This window comes from Corvus cornix, chromosome 4 (genome assembly GCF_000738735.6).
Source record: "Corvus cornix cornix isolate S_Up_H32 chromosome 4, ASM73873v5, whole genome shotgun sequence".
In the NCBI taxonomy this organism is placed as follows: domain Eukaryota; kingdom Metazoa; phylum Chordata; class Aves; order Passeriformes; family Corvidae; genus Corvus; species Corvus cornix.
In genome coordinates, this window is record NC_046334.1 from 16,040,811 (window position 1) to 16,059,449 (window position 18,639).

The 18,639-nt window shown below is 42.4% G+C and overlaps 1 protein-coding gene across 3 annotated transcripts in view; it reads right to left on the reverse strand.

The window, feature by feature from the left end:
- ARHGAP24 (Rho GTPase activating protein 24) overlaps window positions 1-18,639 on the reverse strand; it is a 185,071-nt gene that overhangs the window by 102,678 nt on the left and 63,754 nt on the right. For all 3 annotated transcript variants that reach the window (XM_039551303.1, XM_039551304.1, XM_019293454.3), the window contains one exon: window positions 16,225-16,312. In XM_039551303.1, coding sequence (XP_039407237.1) covers window positions 16,225-16,312 — 88 coding nt within the window. The remainder of the gene's footprint in view (window positions 1-16,224; window positions 16,313-18,639) is intronic.

The following is an 18,639-nucleotide window of genomic DNA, read 5'->3' on the forward strand; positions in this document are numbered from 1 at the left end:
GCCTGTCAAGAGAGGGAAAACAGTCCCTCCTCAAGTATACAATCACCTGCTGCCTTTTTGTAACTTGCCAGCTTTGACATCATGCTAGTGAAAAATTCTATTAAGCATTCACTGCCTTTGGTTCCTTGCTAGTTTTGCTTACAGGATCTGATACAACATTTAAAGAAAAACTCTCCCATTTTCTGGGCTGCTTCATACTCAATGGGGACTTTTGAAAGGGATGATTCCCCTTGGTAAACTGCTGGCACAGCTGAGGCACACTAGTCTGACACAGCTCATAATATATGGAATCAACCCTTCCTGTCTTACCAGTGCACAACATCATGGTTTTATTTCAGCTACCAAAATACATGTTTTTCTCTCTCTGGCAGCTGTACTCAGAACTGAGAGTACAGAACAATAAAGTCAATACCAAAATTGTAGTCAGCATCCTACTTTGGTTCTGCAAGCTTTGTGAGTTACCATTTCAATTTACTAAATTCAATACATCTCTGGAGTTTCCCTACTGGCTTCCCAAAAAGATTATCCTTGCTCATGTTTCATTTCTGGACATAAAATAGTCACACAAGAAAAAAATAATAATAATAAAATCAAGAAACACTGCATGCTTTTCTGCTGAGAAACATGCAGTGAGGACATGATGGATGGATTAAAACTGAATTCCCCAGCCTGAAAGTCAAGGCTTGGCTCAATTCTTCCAAGTCATCATACAGACAACTGTGGGACTTCACATAATTTATTAAGAAGTTGACTACGTTGCTGGGATAAGTTTAAATTAATTATACCAAGGCCAAACTCTCTTCTCACTCACAATGAAGAAAATGAAGGATGACTTCACTTCATGTAGACACTGTAACTAAGACTAAACACAAAACTTTCACTTTTAAAGAAGAGCATCTGTAGCTGAATGAGGCACATTAAGTGATCACTGTAACTACAGATACCAGCAAATACAGACGAGGTGACCAAGTGTATCTGGTGACAGTCCTTTGCTCACACGAGACACTCAATGAATGAAATAGACTTGATCATCCAATACAGAAACAAAAATCGAGAGGAAAATATTGTTTGGCTCTTTCAAAGCTATCTCAACAGATTCAACTACTCATCTTCAGCCTGAGATTACTGCTGTGAAAATAAGAAATACATAGAAATCCCACCTCTTCTTCAAAATATCATCCTAGTGCACAGTGCAGACAAATGAACAAGCTGTGCTAAGGACATCGTATCAATTCTGCCAAAGTGTTTTTCTATTTTCAAGTCAAGAACTGTACTCTACAAAAATACGCCATCTATAAAGCAGCAAGTCTTCTTGCCATGGGTAGCCAGAACTGGTAACAGGCACTAAAAGCATCAACTTTCAAAGAAAAGCAGGGAGCAAGACACAGCTGTGACTATGTTCGAGGGCACCTCCTCACCACACCCACGAGATGTCTGCACTGATAATTGGGAGGAGCCTCACTAACATGGGCTAAGGCTCAGAGCATCCTACAGAAACCTGACTAGTCCAGCTTGCTTAGCAGCAGCAGGAAAGGCTGACTGGGGTGTACAACAGCCTGCCCTGAGAAGGCACATCAGCAAGGTGACGACAGGAGCGAACATTAAGAAGCCCTTGCTGAGGGTGGGAAGCTTTCCATCCTTACCTGGGTAGAGCTGCCCGAAAACAGCTCCCCACGACGGCTATGGCCACAGAACAGGAGGCTGCAGAGGGCAGCACTGCCATGTACTTAGCCTGCATTACCCATCCCGGTGCAGCACAAGCAATAAAAATGAAACATTAACTTTATTAACTTCATGGCTGCATGGATCATAAAATTTCCTTGATTTTAAAGTCTCCCTGAAAACCAGTGGGCTCTTAATGGTATCAGACTTTGTTCATGCTGACTGAACCATAACTGGCCCTTCTTGATAAAAGCTGGGACAACACTCCTTTCAGTCCTCCCCATAAGCCCCATTACGAGACTTTCAGGAGCAACATTTTTTGTGAGGTTACGTGAAGGCTTTGGTCATTCAGACCAGGGTGGCTTGCAAAGGGTAGCTGGGGTGTGGAGTAACCAGGACAGGACTGGCATTGACAACTCTCAGAGAACACAGTGAGGGCAAAAATTCAGCTAGCTCTAAGGCAGGAAGATGTAGGAGAAGGGAAGCAAAGACTCATCGGGGATGAAAAGGGGATTGCAATTCTTTCCCTTAGCAAGACAAAGAGAGAACTGGAAAAATTACAGGAACAACCAAAGGCCTGGCAACAATACCACTGCTTGCTGCCACAGGATACAAAATCTGAAGGACACTGGAAGCAGCAGCAAACAAGGGTGCTCTCAGCTAATCGGCTGGCACTGTATCAGGGCACAGTTCAGTGTGTTTACAAGGCCCTTACTTTGAGAGGTCTTCATGTACTACTTCATCACCCACCTCAGCAGAAATACTAAATGAATTTAGAGAAGCTGATCTTTTAGTATTTCGATTAATTTTAAACATACAGAAACTATTTAGTAGGTCTGTTTAGTAGGAGAAGGGTTCCCTGTCACACCACAGAACAAAACACTGCTGTGGAGCAGAGAGGTCATGCATCACTACCTCAGATGCAGAAAAAATCCAGCTTGGATTTAAACCTCATTTTGTGTAAGAGCTGGCCAAGATTAATCACTTAAGTACATAAATTAGTGAAGTGATCACTGAAAGAACTGCCACACACTTCATATTATACTGATCTCCCCATCACTTCACAAAAAGAAATTTTCACCTTGCTGTTAAGAGAGATCATGAGTTCTACTGATCAGCAGAGCTAACTCTGATTTGTATTAATCATCCGCTTTAGAATATAATAACAATACTGATATTAAAACAAAGAATGATCGAAAAAGAAAGTCAAGGAATAGGTATGGTGACCAACTATAATTTTAAGGTCAAGTTCACATAACTCAGTAGCATTATACTTTCCTCTAATTCACTTGTACAGAAAAATCCACAGAACACCTTAGGTAAAGCACTGTGCATTACTGCCTGTATTTCAGACATGAGGACTCAACTGTGGCCCAACATGGTTTGAGGGGGTGTCACACATGTCACGGGATTAAAAAAGAGAGCTGATGCCTTAAAAAACAGCTGCAGATCCAACAGTACTTAATGGTACTCTGAGAATGTAAACCTCAGTTATCCCAGCTCTGGTGCTAACACTCTGCCAAACCTATCTGAACTGTGGTTTTATCACTGAAATGTGTAGGAGTCCCATGAGATCAAAGGCTCTTTCAAGTGGGATATGACTTTCACGTTTTTCTTCTCCCATCATCTGCACATGTGGACAAAGCTTTACTCCAAACAAAATAAATCAACATATACATGTACACCTATTGAAGCACCTTCTCTAAGAGAGTCCACTTCTCTGCAAATCTGTGTGGCTTTAAAAAGCCTGCCACATAAAAAGCCTTTGGGGAGTCTTTAAAAACGTTTTAGCACACTGGAATCTCTTTCACCTTTGACAAGGCTTTTAAATGAGAATCACAAATATGCACTTCGAGTTAAGGCAGCAATTACAGCATTTTCAATACAGGCAGGTTGGGTATCACAGAAGTTCACAAGGATTAATAATACAGAGCCACAATAAATGGATTTGCAATTATTTGTGGCAAAACCCTACTCTTCAGTCCATAGAGACTGCCTCTAGAGACACACAGAAAGGACAAACCTCTCTGAAGGAAACACAGCTTGACCATGGGCCCAAATCCCATTGTAATGACAACTTTCCGAAGTAGAATACTGGGCTCTTGCCACTTTCCAGGAAGAACTACTGACTGATATACTTGGGTATTCAATGTATGGTGCACCCTTTTCCATATTCACAACAGATCCTTATTTTTAATTAAAGGAGAATTATTTAAGACATACCTCGATGCCTTTTTTTCCAATCACAAGGCAGCACAGATGTAAAAGAAAGATGAGAAATGTTTACATTTCAGTATCCAAAAAAAGTATTTGACAGGTAATGCATTTCTTGAATTGCACTGTATTGAACATCTACGTTCTTTATTACTTTCAAGCTACATTCACACTTTAATAATGTTGCAAAAACTGTAAGGTAATTATGCATATGATTCCAGGAAAGCAAAATTATAGCTATCTGAATGCTGCCAAAACATATCCCTAACTATTCCCATTCCCCATCACTTCTGTACCACGTGCAGCAGTGAAAGAGGGAGAGACAGCAAGGAGAGATTCACTTCATCTAACACCTGTAGCTCATCACCACCTGCAGTGTATCTGGCAATACATGTCAAAAAAAAAAATAGATGTCCAGTAAACAGAAGGGACAAAATTTTGGATGAGCTAAAAATGACAGTGACTTCAGACATCCATCACTGACAAAACTATGACCCTTCTATCAGCATCATCCAAACTGGAACAGATGGAAGCTAAACGTGCTTTTATCCATGCCAGGCCCATAATGAACTGCAGGCTGCCTTCCCTGCCGGAATTCTCTCTCGCCGTTCCAGAGCTGCTCCTCTGCTGTACTGCAAATGGAAAGACAACATGCACACGTACATGTGCCTTGCAGGAACAGATTTTATACTGGGGCTCTTCTTGAGCCTTTACCACAACTTGACTCTCAGTTGATAAGGAAGAAACAAGGGTATGGCACACATTATTTCATGTTCCTCTTATATAAACACTCCCCCTTTATACACCTTTGTAGTAGCCCACTGCTTAATTCCATTATTTCTTCTCCTTAGCTCCAGCCATTATGGTATCTTGTACCTTGATTTTACTGTTTGGCTTGCCTGCTGCTAAAAGTACACTCTCCCACCTCGGTGCCATTTTCTTCTCATCACTGAGCCATTAGTATTTTGTTCTCTGAGTAAAGATATATAGGGTGGTTTAGGCAGTTTATTTAAAGTTTCTCCTTAAGCCCGTGCTTTCTCCTCTGTCCGTAGCAAATGAGGTGCATACCTAGTAAGTCACAACACAAAGAAAAAGGCATGAAGTTGCAGGTGTCACGTCCTTCCAAAGGAAACCAGCCCCTGGTGTACCTAATCTAGTTTGGGAACGTTTATCCAAGTTCAGCAAGGTCTCCACAGAGCTAGCTCATTCTCTCATCAGCTGGTGTAAGCCTCCTATTATTACCACTCTAACATTAAGGGCTTGAAAGGTGTTACAGTTCCTGACAGGCACATGTCCCCATAACCATGTATGGGAGCCCCGTGCTGGCCCCACTCGCTGCTGGTGCAGCCTGTCCTTCCATGGCAGAATGGAGGAGACACACGGTGCCCTGTCTCTTTCACCACTCTGGCATGCAAGGCACAGACACGTTTGCCCTTTTACCACCACGTCCCTCCCGTTCCTATCTCTTGCCAAAGGCAGCATCCCAGCAGGCACGCTGCCAGCTCCCTCCGCCAAGGTCGAGGACAATGATGTGCTCTGTGCCCCCGCAGCCACCGTGCCAAATGGTAGCATATGGCACCTTCCCCCCAGATCCCATAGCTGCAGCGCTGCACTTGGCAAGGCACAAAAATCATCCCTCCCTGGGTGTTCTCCATGCTGGCACGCAGTGGAGTGGCTGACATGGCTGTCACATTTTCCGCTGTCACCCTGAAAGGAGCCCTTTGCGGAGCAGATCCGGCAGTGCACGGACAAAGGGCAGGCTGCTCCCGACACGCGCCGCCTGGAAGGCACGCCACACAGTGGGAATGCTGGCTGCTGGGTATAGCTCACATCAACCCAGAGCAAGCAGTCCTACTCCTCCCACAGCAGAGAATGTTCGGTCTGCAGCAGGAATCAACGTAAGACCATGAAACAATGCTCCTTGACTTCATGCTCTCATTAATCATCACCTAAATTGTAGGCCTGCTCCATTAAAACCTGATAGTCAGCCATGGGCTTGCAGTTTGATGCTATCTCTACAAGAACACACATCAATCACCTGTTCCTCCTTGCTATCGCTTCCAGAAAATAAAACTTAAGTGCTCACTGAATTTATGGTTATAGCAGGGATTTGAAATACAGCACAGAATATCACGATTTCACAAGTTATGCCCATCAGATTTGTAAGAGACATAGTTTAATTAGCAGAGATTTCCACCTCCAGAGGTAGCAGTACAAGCTATGACTCCATGACGAGAGATGAGACAATGTCACACCCCACAGAAAGGTGTTCCTTTCCCGTCAAAGGGAAGGAATCAGCCTAACCTTGCTTTTAACATGCTGCATAACAAATCAGCACCATGTACTAGTACATGATATAACTCTGAAACTGGCTGATATTCTGCCTTTTCAGCCTTAAATTTGACACTATGCTGAAGAAACAAAGACAAGAGCAAGGTCCTTGTAGTCACCACAGGTGTGAAAATTTTTTCCCACCCTTTTAATACAAGGCTGGAAAAGAAGAAAGATGACGCTTTATTTTAAATCAGGATCAGCATTCCCCAGGCACCAGTAATGGAAAAGGGGGAAGATGAAAGAGACTGCAGAAGGGCAGGATGAAAAGCAAAGGACTTGTGAGCCTCTTACTGCCACAGGGTGGAGGGTTAAGTCAGGCAGCAACACCCAAGCACTTGACAAAACGTGAGTTGTCTGCCATAAGATCTGCAAACTTTAGGAAAGTAATCCAGTTTCATTTCAGATTACCTAGGCACTAGGAAGTAACATATTTTGAGGATGCTTTGTTAAACCATCATTTAATCCAAGGGGAACTTGGATTATCCCACTACTTTCAGAGATTAGAGGAATTCACAAGCTTGTGTCCTTTTCCTCTCACATCAGGAGCACAGCTCTTTGGTGCACCAAGGAGGCGAGATCTGCCTTCAGACCCAGCCACCAGCTTTCCAGACAGCTTCAGGCAAGTCACCTCATCTCCATCTTTCCTGCCATTTACAGTGGAATCCCACCAGCTATAGCACAGCAGAGGTATATATGCATCTTAACTGAGTTACATTTTGCAGCTACAGATGTTCTTGCTGAAAATGGTAATGAGCATGGGAATTTTATGTTGGTTTTTATTACTATTATTATTATTATAATTACTACTACTACTATTACAGAAGAGCTGTACAAGAAAATACCTCACCAAATAATGACATCTTGAATGTCTAAGCTTTGGAGCTTCCCTCCATAACATCTCTGTCTCATTTCTTCCTACAATGCTGTTTTCATTACTTAATCGAATACAGAGCATCTTTCAACAACTGAAATACAGAAAGTGCACACAGACAATTATAATAAAAGCATTATTTTCTTATAAAACCTTGCATGTTGACTAAAACTGATGGATCCTCAATTCTGTGAGCGAAGTAATCATCACCACACTACATCCAAATAATAGCAGTATGGGCATTTAGGAACATCTTTTCTCAAAAGAAGCCTGGATTATCACTGCCTCTGACTTTTTCCTTTTTCCCAGTACCTTCTTCCCACTTCACAGAATTTGCTGGGGAATCTAAGTTTCAAACTGTGCTTCATGATACGTCAAGGATATTTCAAAAAGCAATAATGAAGCTAAAACTTGTAGCCCTGAACAGGGCATCCCAGACACAAGAACAGCGGTTACTTCACCGGACTTTTTGATGTCGCCACTAGAGGGACTTACATGAAGCTAAAAAAACCCGACCAACCAAGTAGAGGAACCCTAATTATCTGTAACAGATGCCCTTAAGGCAGCTCTTGTATTTAGGAAGAGAAAAGGCATTTTGCTGCTTTCGAGGCAAAGTTTGTACTTGCACCCCAGAGAATGCCAAAAGTGTCAGCACAAAGGATTTTGTACAGGCAAACAAAACAGACATGGACACAAAGCTAATGGATACAGGCCTTACTGAGGACCTGCTGTAGCTTCACAACTCATTCCAGCAGTACCTTTGGGGTGCAGTGTATCTTCAGCCCCACAGAGTCTGCACAGTCAAAGTTCAGGGATTTTTTCACACCTCTTAACAGAACAATGGAAAAAGCCAATACTGTGCTTCCCCACACATAAAATTTGGTCCCCAAATCACCATCAGAAATGGTCCAAGCAACAAGCTCTCATTCCAGTTACCTTTCTCATTACCCACAGACCACCTGGCTTTGTGGGAACTCTCTCTGCATTTCTGGCACTGCATAAGCTGTTTTCCAACATTATTAATGATCATCAAAATCCAGTGCCAGCTGGAGTGCTGAGGCAGAGAAAAAAAATCTCATTGTTGCTGTGATTACAACTGGTAGCATTTAAAATAGGGTGGGAAAAAGCCATATCCCCAATGTAATTATCATGATGAGCTACACCCTCACTAAGAGCCAATCTGGTGTACACCAACAATAATGGTGGAAGAAGTTTATCACAAACTTGACCAGTTTATCACTGTTTGCTTTTTTGCCACCTAAGTTTTTAAAGCTGCCACTGCCATTATGTTCCAAATTCTTCTGTGTAGCAGATGACCTCCAAAATGACAGCAGTGGGTCACAAATGATCGATATTGCTAATTTAACACACCTCAGATCACACGCACCACAGTTGGTAAGCAGGATCAATAAAAGCAATCCACTACTAAATTAAAAGACAAAAGTGAAAAATAACTTTTTAACTTCAGCTTCATATACCATGCTTGAGTAATGGTATATTTTTATGGAGTATGGGTGAATTTTTATAGAGTCAGTGCAGTCTTCTGCCACATGAAACTAATGTCACTGAGAACAGATGATTAAGCAGAATTACTTTAGATGAAAGAAAGTGAAATACATAATTGTTCAGTAGTTTTCAGAAGTAATTCACCTCTCTCATCTATTTTCAAAATAGACTGTAACTAGGAAACAGCATTTAGAAAGCAGGCAATATTACTACTACTTCTAATATAAACACACACAATTTTAACCTATAGGCTGCATTCATTCACCAAGATAGATGGGATTCAAGATAATAGGGTCTATTCATGAAATTTTGTGATATTCCACTAAATACGAAGTTACACACCCAAGCCATATGAGCAAAGAGAAATGTGTTCATTCTGCACCTGCTGCATACCTCAGAAAGGGCTCTTCTTTTATTTGGCTTTTATATAGTTCTTGCATCTAGATTTAATTCCTTCACTTCGAAAGCAGATGGCCTAAACTTCTACTGTCAGATAAATTGAGGCTGAAAAAAAATCAATGAATTAATGTTTCTATACTGAAAGAAATTATGTGTAAAACAGTTTTTTCAGGCTCTTCTTTGCTACATACCAGTGCTTGAGTTCTACCAGAAAAGCAACCTCATCTTCTGAATCGGAAAAGGTGCCTCATCTCCCCTTACATGATAAACAGGACATTTTCTGGTAGTTCTTTAGTAGCCCAAATCTGAGTCACACCAATCTCAATCTTTAAGCAGATGCAGTATTATGAGGGGATCTTCCATATGAAGGAGAGGAGGCAAAACTACTCATGTCACTCTGTCACAATCTTAGTCTTGCTTCTCTCTCCCAAACCCCTCATATATAGGCTCTCATTACTTCAGACTGACACCATTAATATGCAGTAGCATCTCAATTAAATATGTGTGGACACATAGGCACAGAAAGGCAGGACTTGGTCCAATGTCACAGAAAGAGGCACTGGAACAAAAAGCAGGTATCTTAAACTTGGTGCCCTCTCCCAGTTGTTGTTCAGTAGCCATATCAAGAAAGGCACAAAAACACAGGTAAAAAGGGATATTACATGCACTGCCTTGTACAGAAATGAGCTTGAAATTAGCAGATTTTATGGTGGCAGCACAACAGCTCAGTGGTGTAACCCACCATCTCATTTCACAGGCATGTAGGATTGAGGATGGTTTGGGTTCTGTTTTTCCCAGGAGACAAAGCTGTTACAGGCACATCAACTAATTCTGCATCATGAGAGCTGCTGCTCAAGATGGAAAAGCATTCATTCCCAGTGAGCCCTCACCATTAACCTTGGGAGAAACATGCAGCAAGGCTTCAGGCAGCTTCATTTCCCTGGCACACTGACTCCATGCACCTCCAAGACTCAGTTAAAAAAAAAAAAATCAGTTTTGAATCACCTTTCGAAGGATAAGAATGAGGCAGGGCATGCCAATGTGTTCAAGTGCAGAGAGGTGGCTCTCTACCAGATACATTTTTGAGAAATGCATCACTGTTAATAAGGACAGCAAGGCTTTCAGGAGATCTTCGACAGGGAACGAGCAGCGCTCCAAGCTGCTCTAGTGCAACACATGACTACAGGGAGATATCTGTGCAGCAAGGCTGGTGCCCATTTGATTAAACAGCCTGTCTGCCCCCTCCACAAGCTATCAGAGGTACAATTAGCTCAGTCGGCGGTATCAGCAATGCCCTTGAGGTCCTGTGCTCCTGACGGCTAATGAAGAGGCACTGCTGGCTGTCAGCACGTACAGGGGGAGGCATTCATCTTCCTGGCAGCACCAATTAAATCCACCCGCATCATACCGGGAGTCAAGAATTCAGCACCGGGAACGAGTCAGAGCAGCTGAATAGTTTAACACCTCGTTTTTGGGTTTTACACTGTGGAGAAAAGGGAATAAATTGTGCTAGCTATGCTGATGGCAAAGGGAATACGGAGAATCTGCCTGACAGCAAAGGCAGAGAGAGCACCCTCAGTGCTCAGGCGTGTGCACACATGTGCTTTGGGAAGGCTTTTTTTTTGCATCAGGGCAGGAAACCTCTCAATACACAAACAATTTTCTCCTGAAGTCGACAGAAGAGAATTTGCTTATTGCATTGTGTTGCCAACACTCTGCTAAGCCTTCAAGGAAAGCTACTTGCTGTATGTGTGGGTGTATCCTCACTTAGGATATGGCAATTACTCCTGAGAAGACAAGGCGAGGAACTCTTGCCCCTTATTTCTTACAAGGTTACATCCTTACAGAAAACACACAGTTCTATTTCAAAACAGCAGGCTCAAAACCTTCTAAAACATTTCTATCCCCGAGACATGATGCTGCACCGTATCAGCCACAGTCAAACATGTCAGCTAATCATCTGCCCTGCTTGGTGCCTCACTGTAGAGTCCAACCCGTCCCATCCCACAGAAGTCTGGCTGTCAATATGACTTACAGGACTAAAAAGCAATGATATCAGAGGAGAAGGATATTGTAGAAGCTACAGTAAGCACTTGGCATCCAACCTGCTAAGGTACACAGGAGGACTACAAAGAAAATTGCTTTTTTAGCCAAAAAAGATGTATCTGTAATTCCTGTTTTGTCTTACTTGTGTCTTAGGGAAAAAATGCAAGTGCACTTATTAAATCCACATTTTCCAGGCCTTCGTGGACCCTTAATTAAAACCACTATGAATCAGTAGGTGCCAAGAATTAGCACCTAGTGTGGCCTTCCCATTTCAGGTGTTTAAGAACTCATGGCGAAAGTCTCGAAGGGCTTAATCTGCTAAACACTGTATAGCAACAGGGAACTCAAGAGGTTTCGATTACTTCACAACAGACTGGCATCCATTTATCTTGTCAAACCCCACAACTCCTTTGTGGAGGCTGAAGGGCCTGTTTTACTGACAGGGAGATCAGCGTGACACACACAAGCAAAACAGACCCCACCTGACTCTCAGCCATGGAGGCACAGACCTACCAATGCAAATCTCAGCTGACTAAAAGCAGTGAAAACCTCCTGCAGTAGAAGAAGCAAAAAAGGAGAAGTAGTTTATTATCCAACCTTTCATGTAAAGGAAGCTTATAAAACCCCAAACCTCAAACCCATCTCACACTCCCGACCAGAACAGCTAACCTGCAAGAAATGTAATTTGCCATATAGCATGCAATTAAATACATGAAGAAACAAAGAAAAACGCCTTTGGATGCCACTTTAATGAAAAAAAAATTGTAACTATTACAAAATTCTGGAATTTAGTCTTTCACTTCCTTACAGAGGTTTTAATTAAGAGCCTGACAAACTGACCTTTAACAAAAGTGGATGGTGCTAAAGGTAATTCTTGCCTTCTGCAGTCTCCACCATCCATGACTCAAGATAAGATCTCATGTTCCCTGATAGGAAGGGAGATAGCCCAGAATCCACAGGCACAAGAAATCAGCAGGCACACAAATGCAGAAAAAAGCATCAGCAGAGACTCCAAGTGACTTTGCTGAAATATTACAGTTCTTTCCTAACAGTCTTAATAATCCCTAACCATGAAACTTTGACTTAAGCTGCAGACACTAACTTGGGACTGCAAAGAGAATGCTTTTAGTGGGATGAACGAACTTTGGTACCTCAGTATGACCAAGTGCAAATTCATCCACACAGATGCACATGCTGGACTATGATACTTTGTCAATGGTAAAAAATACAACACAGATGCACGAAGTTTACAAGCAAAAGATTCCACAAGGAATACTGAAGACCAGTATTTGGAAATTTATGTTCTAGTTTAAACAGTACTAAACAAATATTAAAACTCATGCAACTGCAAAACTCATCAGAGAAATCTTTAGGATATTTATGTCTCTAAGGAAATTCATGATTTAGATCAGAGCATACAACCAGGTCACCTGCTAGTGAATATGGTGCTGAAAGTAACCTTGTCCTCTGTGCTAATTTTTCATGAAATCTGCATTAATACAGGACCGGGACAAAGAAAAACATGATTCGGTAACATCCGAATGATGAGGCACCACTGGAGTGATGATCTGGCTTCTTACCTGAGGCCAAGCTAAATGATTTATCAGACTCAGAGGAGGACATCTGCCAGCACACAAGGTTCTCAAGTAACAGCAGCTGGTGGGGTAGCAGTATAAGCAGCTTAGTTTCCAGGACCAAAGTCCAGTCAACGACGAAGCATATTCCTTTGTCCATTCAATAACCATCATCTCTTCTAGACCAATTGCCTACATAGTCCCAGATTATTCTGAGCTGGTGGTGCTTCCTGAGAGCATCAAGAAATGAGGATTCAATCCTTGGAGCTCCTACAAGCATCCAGACATCCCTGGTAAGCATCCACAGGCCTCTACTGCAAGGCTTTTCATGCTGCACTTGCCCAAAATGCCTTCACACAGCAACCCTTGGAGAGTCCAGGAGACTAAAAAAGACGCTTGAGGAGCCTGGTGTGAGAAAGAGTGGACGAGCCTGAGCTTCCCACCTCTCTGTGCTTGGCTCCTCCTGGTGCCAGTGAGGTGCAGGAATCCTGTCTGCAAACCACCACACATGCAAACCACAGCGGTACCTCCGTCCTGCACCTACAGGTGACACGTAATCCACTGAAACACAGCAGGGTCACCTGCTTCAGTTCTGTGGGAACAGAGATGCCTTCCCCCATTACACCTACACACCAAGAGGAAAACCTCAGGTTTTCTTTAGAATGCAACCAATGCACAGAATGAGGTTTTATCTACTATATAAAGCTCATAACAATTAGCAAAACTAATCACACAATTTGGCTATAAGTGCACATTTCCCACTAAAAGTATTAATTTAAAGCCTCTTCTGATTTTTGTTGACTATGAAACATTCCTCTGAGTGCAAGAGAAGCTGTTAATAAGCACAAGCATCACTAATCCTTTCATGGTCACTGACTCCAGCACAGAAAACTCCCACACAGAAGCGTGGCATGGGCCTTGTGCTGTACAGGAGAAAGTCTCCCTCCTGTAAATTAACTGTCAGCACACCAAATTTTTTTTAAAAAGGAAAAGTTTTAAGTATTAAATCATGTAGTGACTTAGGGAATGAACAGAATGTTTTCAAAATGCAAATTGAAGGCATCTGTATTTTAATTACAGCACCAAAACTGCAAGATACTTGTCTCCACACACATTTTTTTCATTCATCTTCAGAGATGGCTGCATACAGAGTATTAGTTTCACAGTATAAACCTACTCCCACGTACATTCCCAAAATAATTTGCATGTATTACCAATAAACAAACACACGCACACAAGTTTTCAGGCCGCCCACAGACATGATAGACAAAAAGAGGACTTGTCACTTTTGCTTTTGGGATTGTAACCAAAATTGCTTCAACTTTTAATACAGGGAAAACAGAATTCAAGAGCAGCATGAGCTTCAGCACCATATATTTAACACAATGCTCAGTTAAGATGACAAAATTTTTAAAAATCTCCAAGTAGATCCTGGTGCTACATAGCTGATTTCCCATATGAAAGCTAACAAAGGCTAAACAGAACCTTAACTACAATACATTTTTCTGTGTTACACTCAAAGAGCTCGGTTTTGTTGCTGTCAGCCTATAAAATTGACTTTTATACTGAGTCACTAAGAGGAGACGGATGACAAACAGCTCCATTACAGAAGGCTGACAAATTCTTGCCTTGAGAAGCAAAAGTGACATGATGACAGTGGCAATGCTCAGTTCATCTTTGCATAAAACACAGTGGGCACTTCTACTTCACTACTACACATCTGCACTGTGATGCCACCTCCACAGTCAGTCTGAGTCTTCATTTTAATTTCATCCCTCAAAGACCAGTGCTGTGGCATGAAGTGTCCTGACTTCCCAAAAAACTCTTTTCTTTTCATCATGAATCCCTGGCATAAGATGTCCAGTAGGAAATCTCTATAGCCACATGCTTGTTAGCAAGGGGTGGGGAGGGGGGAAATAAATACATTGGTGCTATCCTAAAACACATTCAAAACCCCATTCCCAGAACTGAAAACAAGCAAAACAAGACAAAACACAAAAGCCTACCTGATTCTCAGGGATGCTCCAGATAAACACTGAATTCTGCCCAAAAGTAACTACAAATTACTTTTTAGCTTGACTCCATAGAAAGGTGGCCTAAAAAAACATTTTGGGAAATCACAAGAGCAACCGCACTCTTAACTTGGGCATGAAGGATACACATCCCCAGGGTCAGCATTATCAGACTGATTAAGGTGTCATATGAATCAGGACATATGGAGAATTCTCCTAATTTCCAACGGAAACAAGATTTTAGTCAACTCCAGGCTTGCAATGCTAGTAAGTTAGTTTCTTTCTGTATTTTGAACATATAAAAAAGAGACTTTGAGAAGACACTGTGAGAAACTTTTCCAATCTGATTGATTCAAGATTGGGGTGAGTGTTAAACCTCAGAGATACCACACTGGCTTTCTCTGCATAATAATCCCTTACTGCACATCTTTCATAATCAAGCTTTGCAGCCTACTTCATATTTCTGACACTTTTACAATATATTAGAAACTGGCACATCAGTGAACACAACTACATTTGTGCCCTGATACTAAGATGGTTTAAGACCAAGAACAATAGACATTACCATCTATTTGCCCTTCCAAATAGCCGTAATATGAGGTGCATTCACACAAAAGTAGTATGGGGATTAAGAGAACATATTGAATAAATACACTGGGCTGGCTGGATGTGGAAACAGAATTGTTTAGTTTGGAAAAGATACTTAAAATGAAGCCCAGTCCATAACCCAACACTGCAACATCCACCACCAAACCATGTCCCTAAGCACTGCATCTACACATCTTTGAAATAACTCCAGGTATGGCTGACTCCCATACTTCCCTTCCACAAGCCTGCCCAATGCTTGACAACCCTTTCAGTGAAGCAATCTTTCCCAATATCTAATCTAAATCTCCACTAGTGCAACTTGAGGCCATTTCATCTCATCCTGTCACTTGCTACCTGCAGTAAGGTCCTCACCCAGCTTTCTCTTCTCCAGGCTAAACCACCCCCAGCTCCCTCAGCCGTTCCTCAGACCTGTGCTCCAGCCCCTTCCCCAGCTCCATTGCCCTTCTCTGGACTCCCTCCAGCACCTCAGTGTCTTTCTTGCACTGAGGGGCCCAGAACGGGACACAGCGCTCGAGGTGCAGCCTCACCAGTGCCCAGTACAGGGGCACAGTCACTGCCCTGGTCCTGCTGGCCACACTATTGCCACACCATGATGTAGGCCAGTGCCACTGGCCTTCTTGGCCAGCTGGGCACAGCTGGCTCATGTTCAGCTGCTGGTGAGCACCCCCAGGTCCTTTTCTGCCGGGAAGTTTTCCAGCCACTCTGCGCCCAACCCATAGTGCCACATGGGGCTGTTGTGATCCAAAAGCAGGACCTGGCACTTCCTTGCCCTGAAGAATTCTGCTTTACACTAACAAATAAAATACACATCCTTTTCCTATGCTGCCTGGGGGTGAATGAAAAAATTATGAACCAACATATTAACAAATTAAACCTTTATTTCCCCCTTAAATTGAATCATTAATCACCTTCAGCTTCTGTTCTGGCATAACAGATGTGGCCATTCATCACTGAGGACAAACTGCAAAGGCTTTTCATATGGAGTAGAATATCCTACCTGGAACAACTTCAAAAAGGAACTTTCCTGGACTTTCTTCATTGCAGGGATGCTCAATTACTCTGTTGCCAGGCAGAAAGATGGTACCCTAAAGAAAAAAAGTAACAACAAACATGGGATTAAAACCACTACCATGCTTCTGACAGACTAGTGCTTCTTCTTTTTGGACTGGGTTAAACATGAATTTTTTCACTGTAAACATCTGAGCACCTGATTTGCAAAGTGAGATTGAGGAGGGATTATCCTAAAAGCCAAAATGATAGATCCCCTTAATTAACTGAAGCATTCGGTAACAGCTCTAGGCTTTTTTAATCTCTTGGGTATTTGATGCTATGCAGACTTTTGTATTTATCACATATACTAATCCCACTGTTCTGCAAGGAAAAATCTTAAAAGAAAGGGTTAGTGAAGAGCTAGGAAGTTGCATACGTGAGGCAGGGGAACTCAGCAGCCAGGCTTCTTAGCTAAAGCCAAAAGGGGTGTGGACAGAAGAGTAACCTCACTTTGTGGAGCGCATACCCAGCTTCTGCTCTGGGCCCTTTTCCCATAGCATCCCAGGGAAGAAATACAGAGAAAACATCCCACTCCCACCCCGTGGCTGCAGCGTGCCAGGCTGCTGGTGCTAAGGTACAGCGGGCACAGAGGGAGTCCTGTCCAAAGATGCGTTTGCTACAGGCAGAGAGATGTCAGAAAATCTGTGATGGGCATTGGATGCCTTTTTTATGATTTCACTACCTTAAGAGGGCAGGTGGGGAATTTTGTGTGCATGTTTTTAGTAACACTGGTCACCAAAAACAACCCCTGCAACCCTCAAAACATTTCTAGGGGTGTGTTGAAGACACAGTTTATTCCCTCCCCTTTGGATACATGGGATGGATAGAGCACCCCTTTCCTCTGAGAGCTCTTTTTCATTTTTAGAAATTACAGCTCCTCCTAGTACCATTTCAACCTCAGTCATCAGGCAGTCCTTAGGGAAATTATGCTGGGATGGCTGTCCAGGGATAAATTTTCAGAGCAGCATCCTAGGAATTGCATTAGGTACAAGCTCTCCACCACTGTTAACGGGAGATAACACCTACTTAGTAATATTCTCCTATTATGGCATAATGGGGCCTCCATCTCCAAAGTAAACAACTTAAATAACTTACATATCTTAAACACAGAATACCTCAAGTAAGGTCCTTATCCCCTTAAGGATCATTGAGTCCAATATGGAGCACTGTTTTCCATAGTAGTTTCAACCAAATGCCCAAAGATGTCAGACCCCTCATCTAAGCAGCACTAAAGATATTCCTGTACGTAAAAAACAACAATTTTGATATCCCAGAATTCATTGCTATGACCTGCAATCTTCGAGCAGAACCATTTACAGTTATTGGAAAGTCAAGACAAGCTGAAACACTACAGTCTTCTCACAAAGGAGACCTTACAAACCAACAGGGAAAAGTCACCTGAAGGAACAGGTAACAAATGTTCCACAAAATCAGTACTTGTACCAGCTGATGTGGAATCTGGGCTCTATACCAACTTGTCAGTGCTGTGTGCCAGCAAAAACACTGTTCACAGGAAGACAAAGAGAGGGTGCACAGGGATTTCACCAGAACATACAAAATCACCCCAGTTAAACACTATGATGCTTGTCAAGGCACCATGAAAGCAGATGAAACAGCACAGCTTTCTGCTGAGGTGGCACAAGCAGCAGGTATCAGCAGTTGTGGGCAGATGTCCCCACTCACTGCAAATACAAATGTATCAGAAGCATTGAGTGCCTTGGTCCGATAGCTCCACTCGGAGCTGTCTTCCTTCACTCCTGCCACACACAGCACCTGTTAATAGATGTCACTCTCCAAAGCCTTCTGTGAAACACCTTATTAGGGAAGACAAATGTCATAAACAAAAATGGTTATATGAACAGGTAAAGATAAGTCACAATGTAGTTCAACTGCTCATATTAACTCCTGAAGAAAAACTAGGAATAACAGATTTTTGAGAAAAACAACAAGGACTACATTTTTTCTGAGAATTATGGGAGACCAGGAATAAGAATCTCTAAAAGCCATTTTAACTACATGTATTTTTGTCCCATGTAACAGACCATTAAGACTGGTATAATTTTCTTGCCCACTTTCAGATTGAGCTGGTTTTACCCAGAAGTAGCTCTACCCAGGACACTGGGTGAACAGGTCACTCTCCATGCTGGACTAAATGTCACTGTCTTGGGAGCTTGCATCACTGAAGGCATACAACATATTCAAGCTAATCACTGGTCTTGCTACTCAATTAAACAAAACCACAAAATTAACGAGACCTAGCCTACACCACTGTAAACTAAAATCAATTCATGAGTAAATGAAAACTGCATTCAACTTTGCTGTCAACTCATTAGCAGCAGGCATGCTGCAGACTCAATACAGT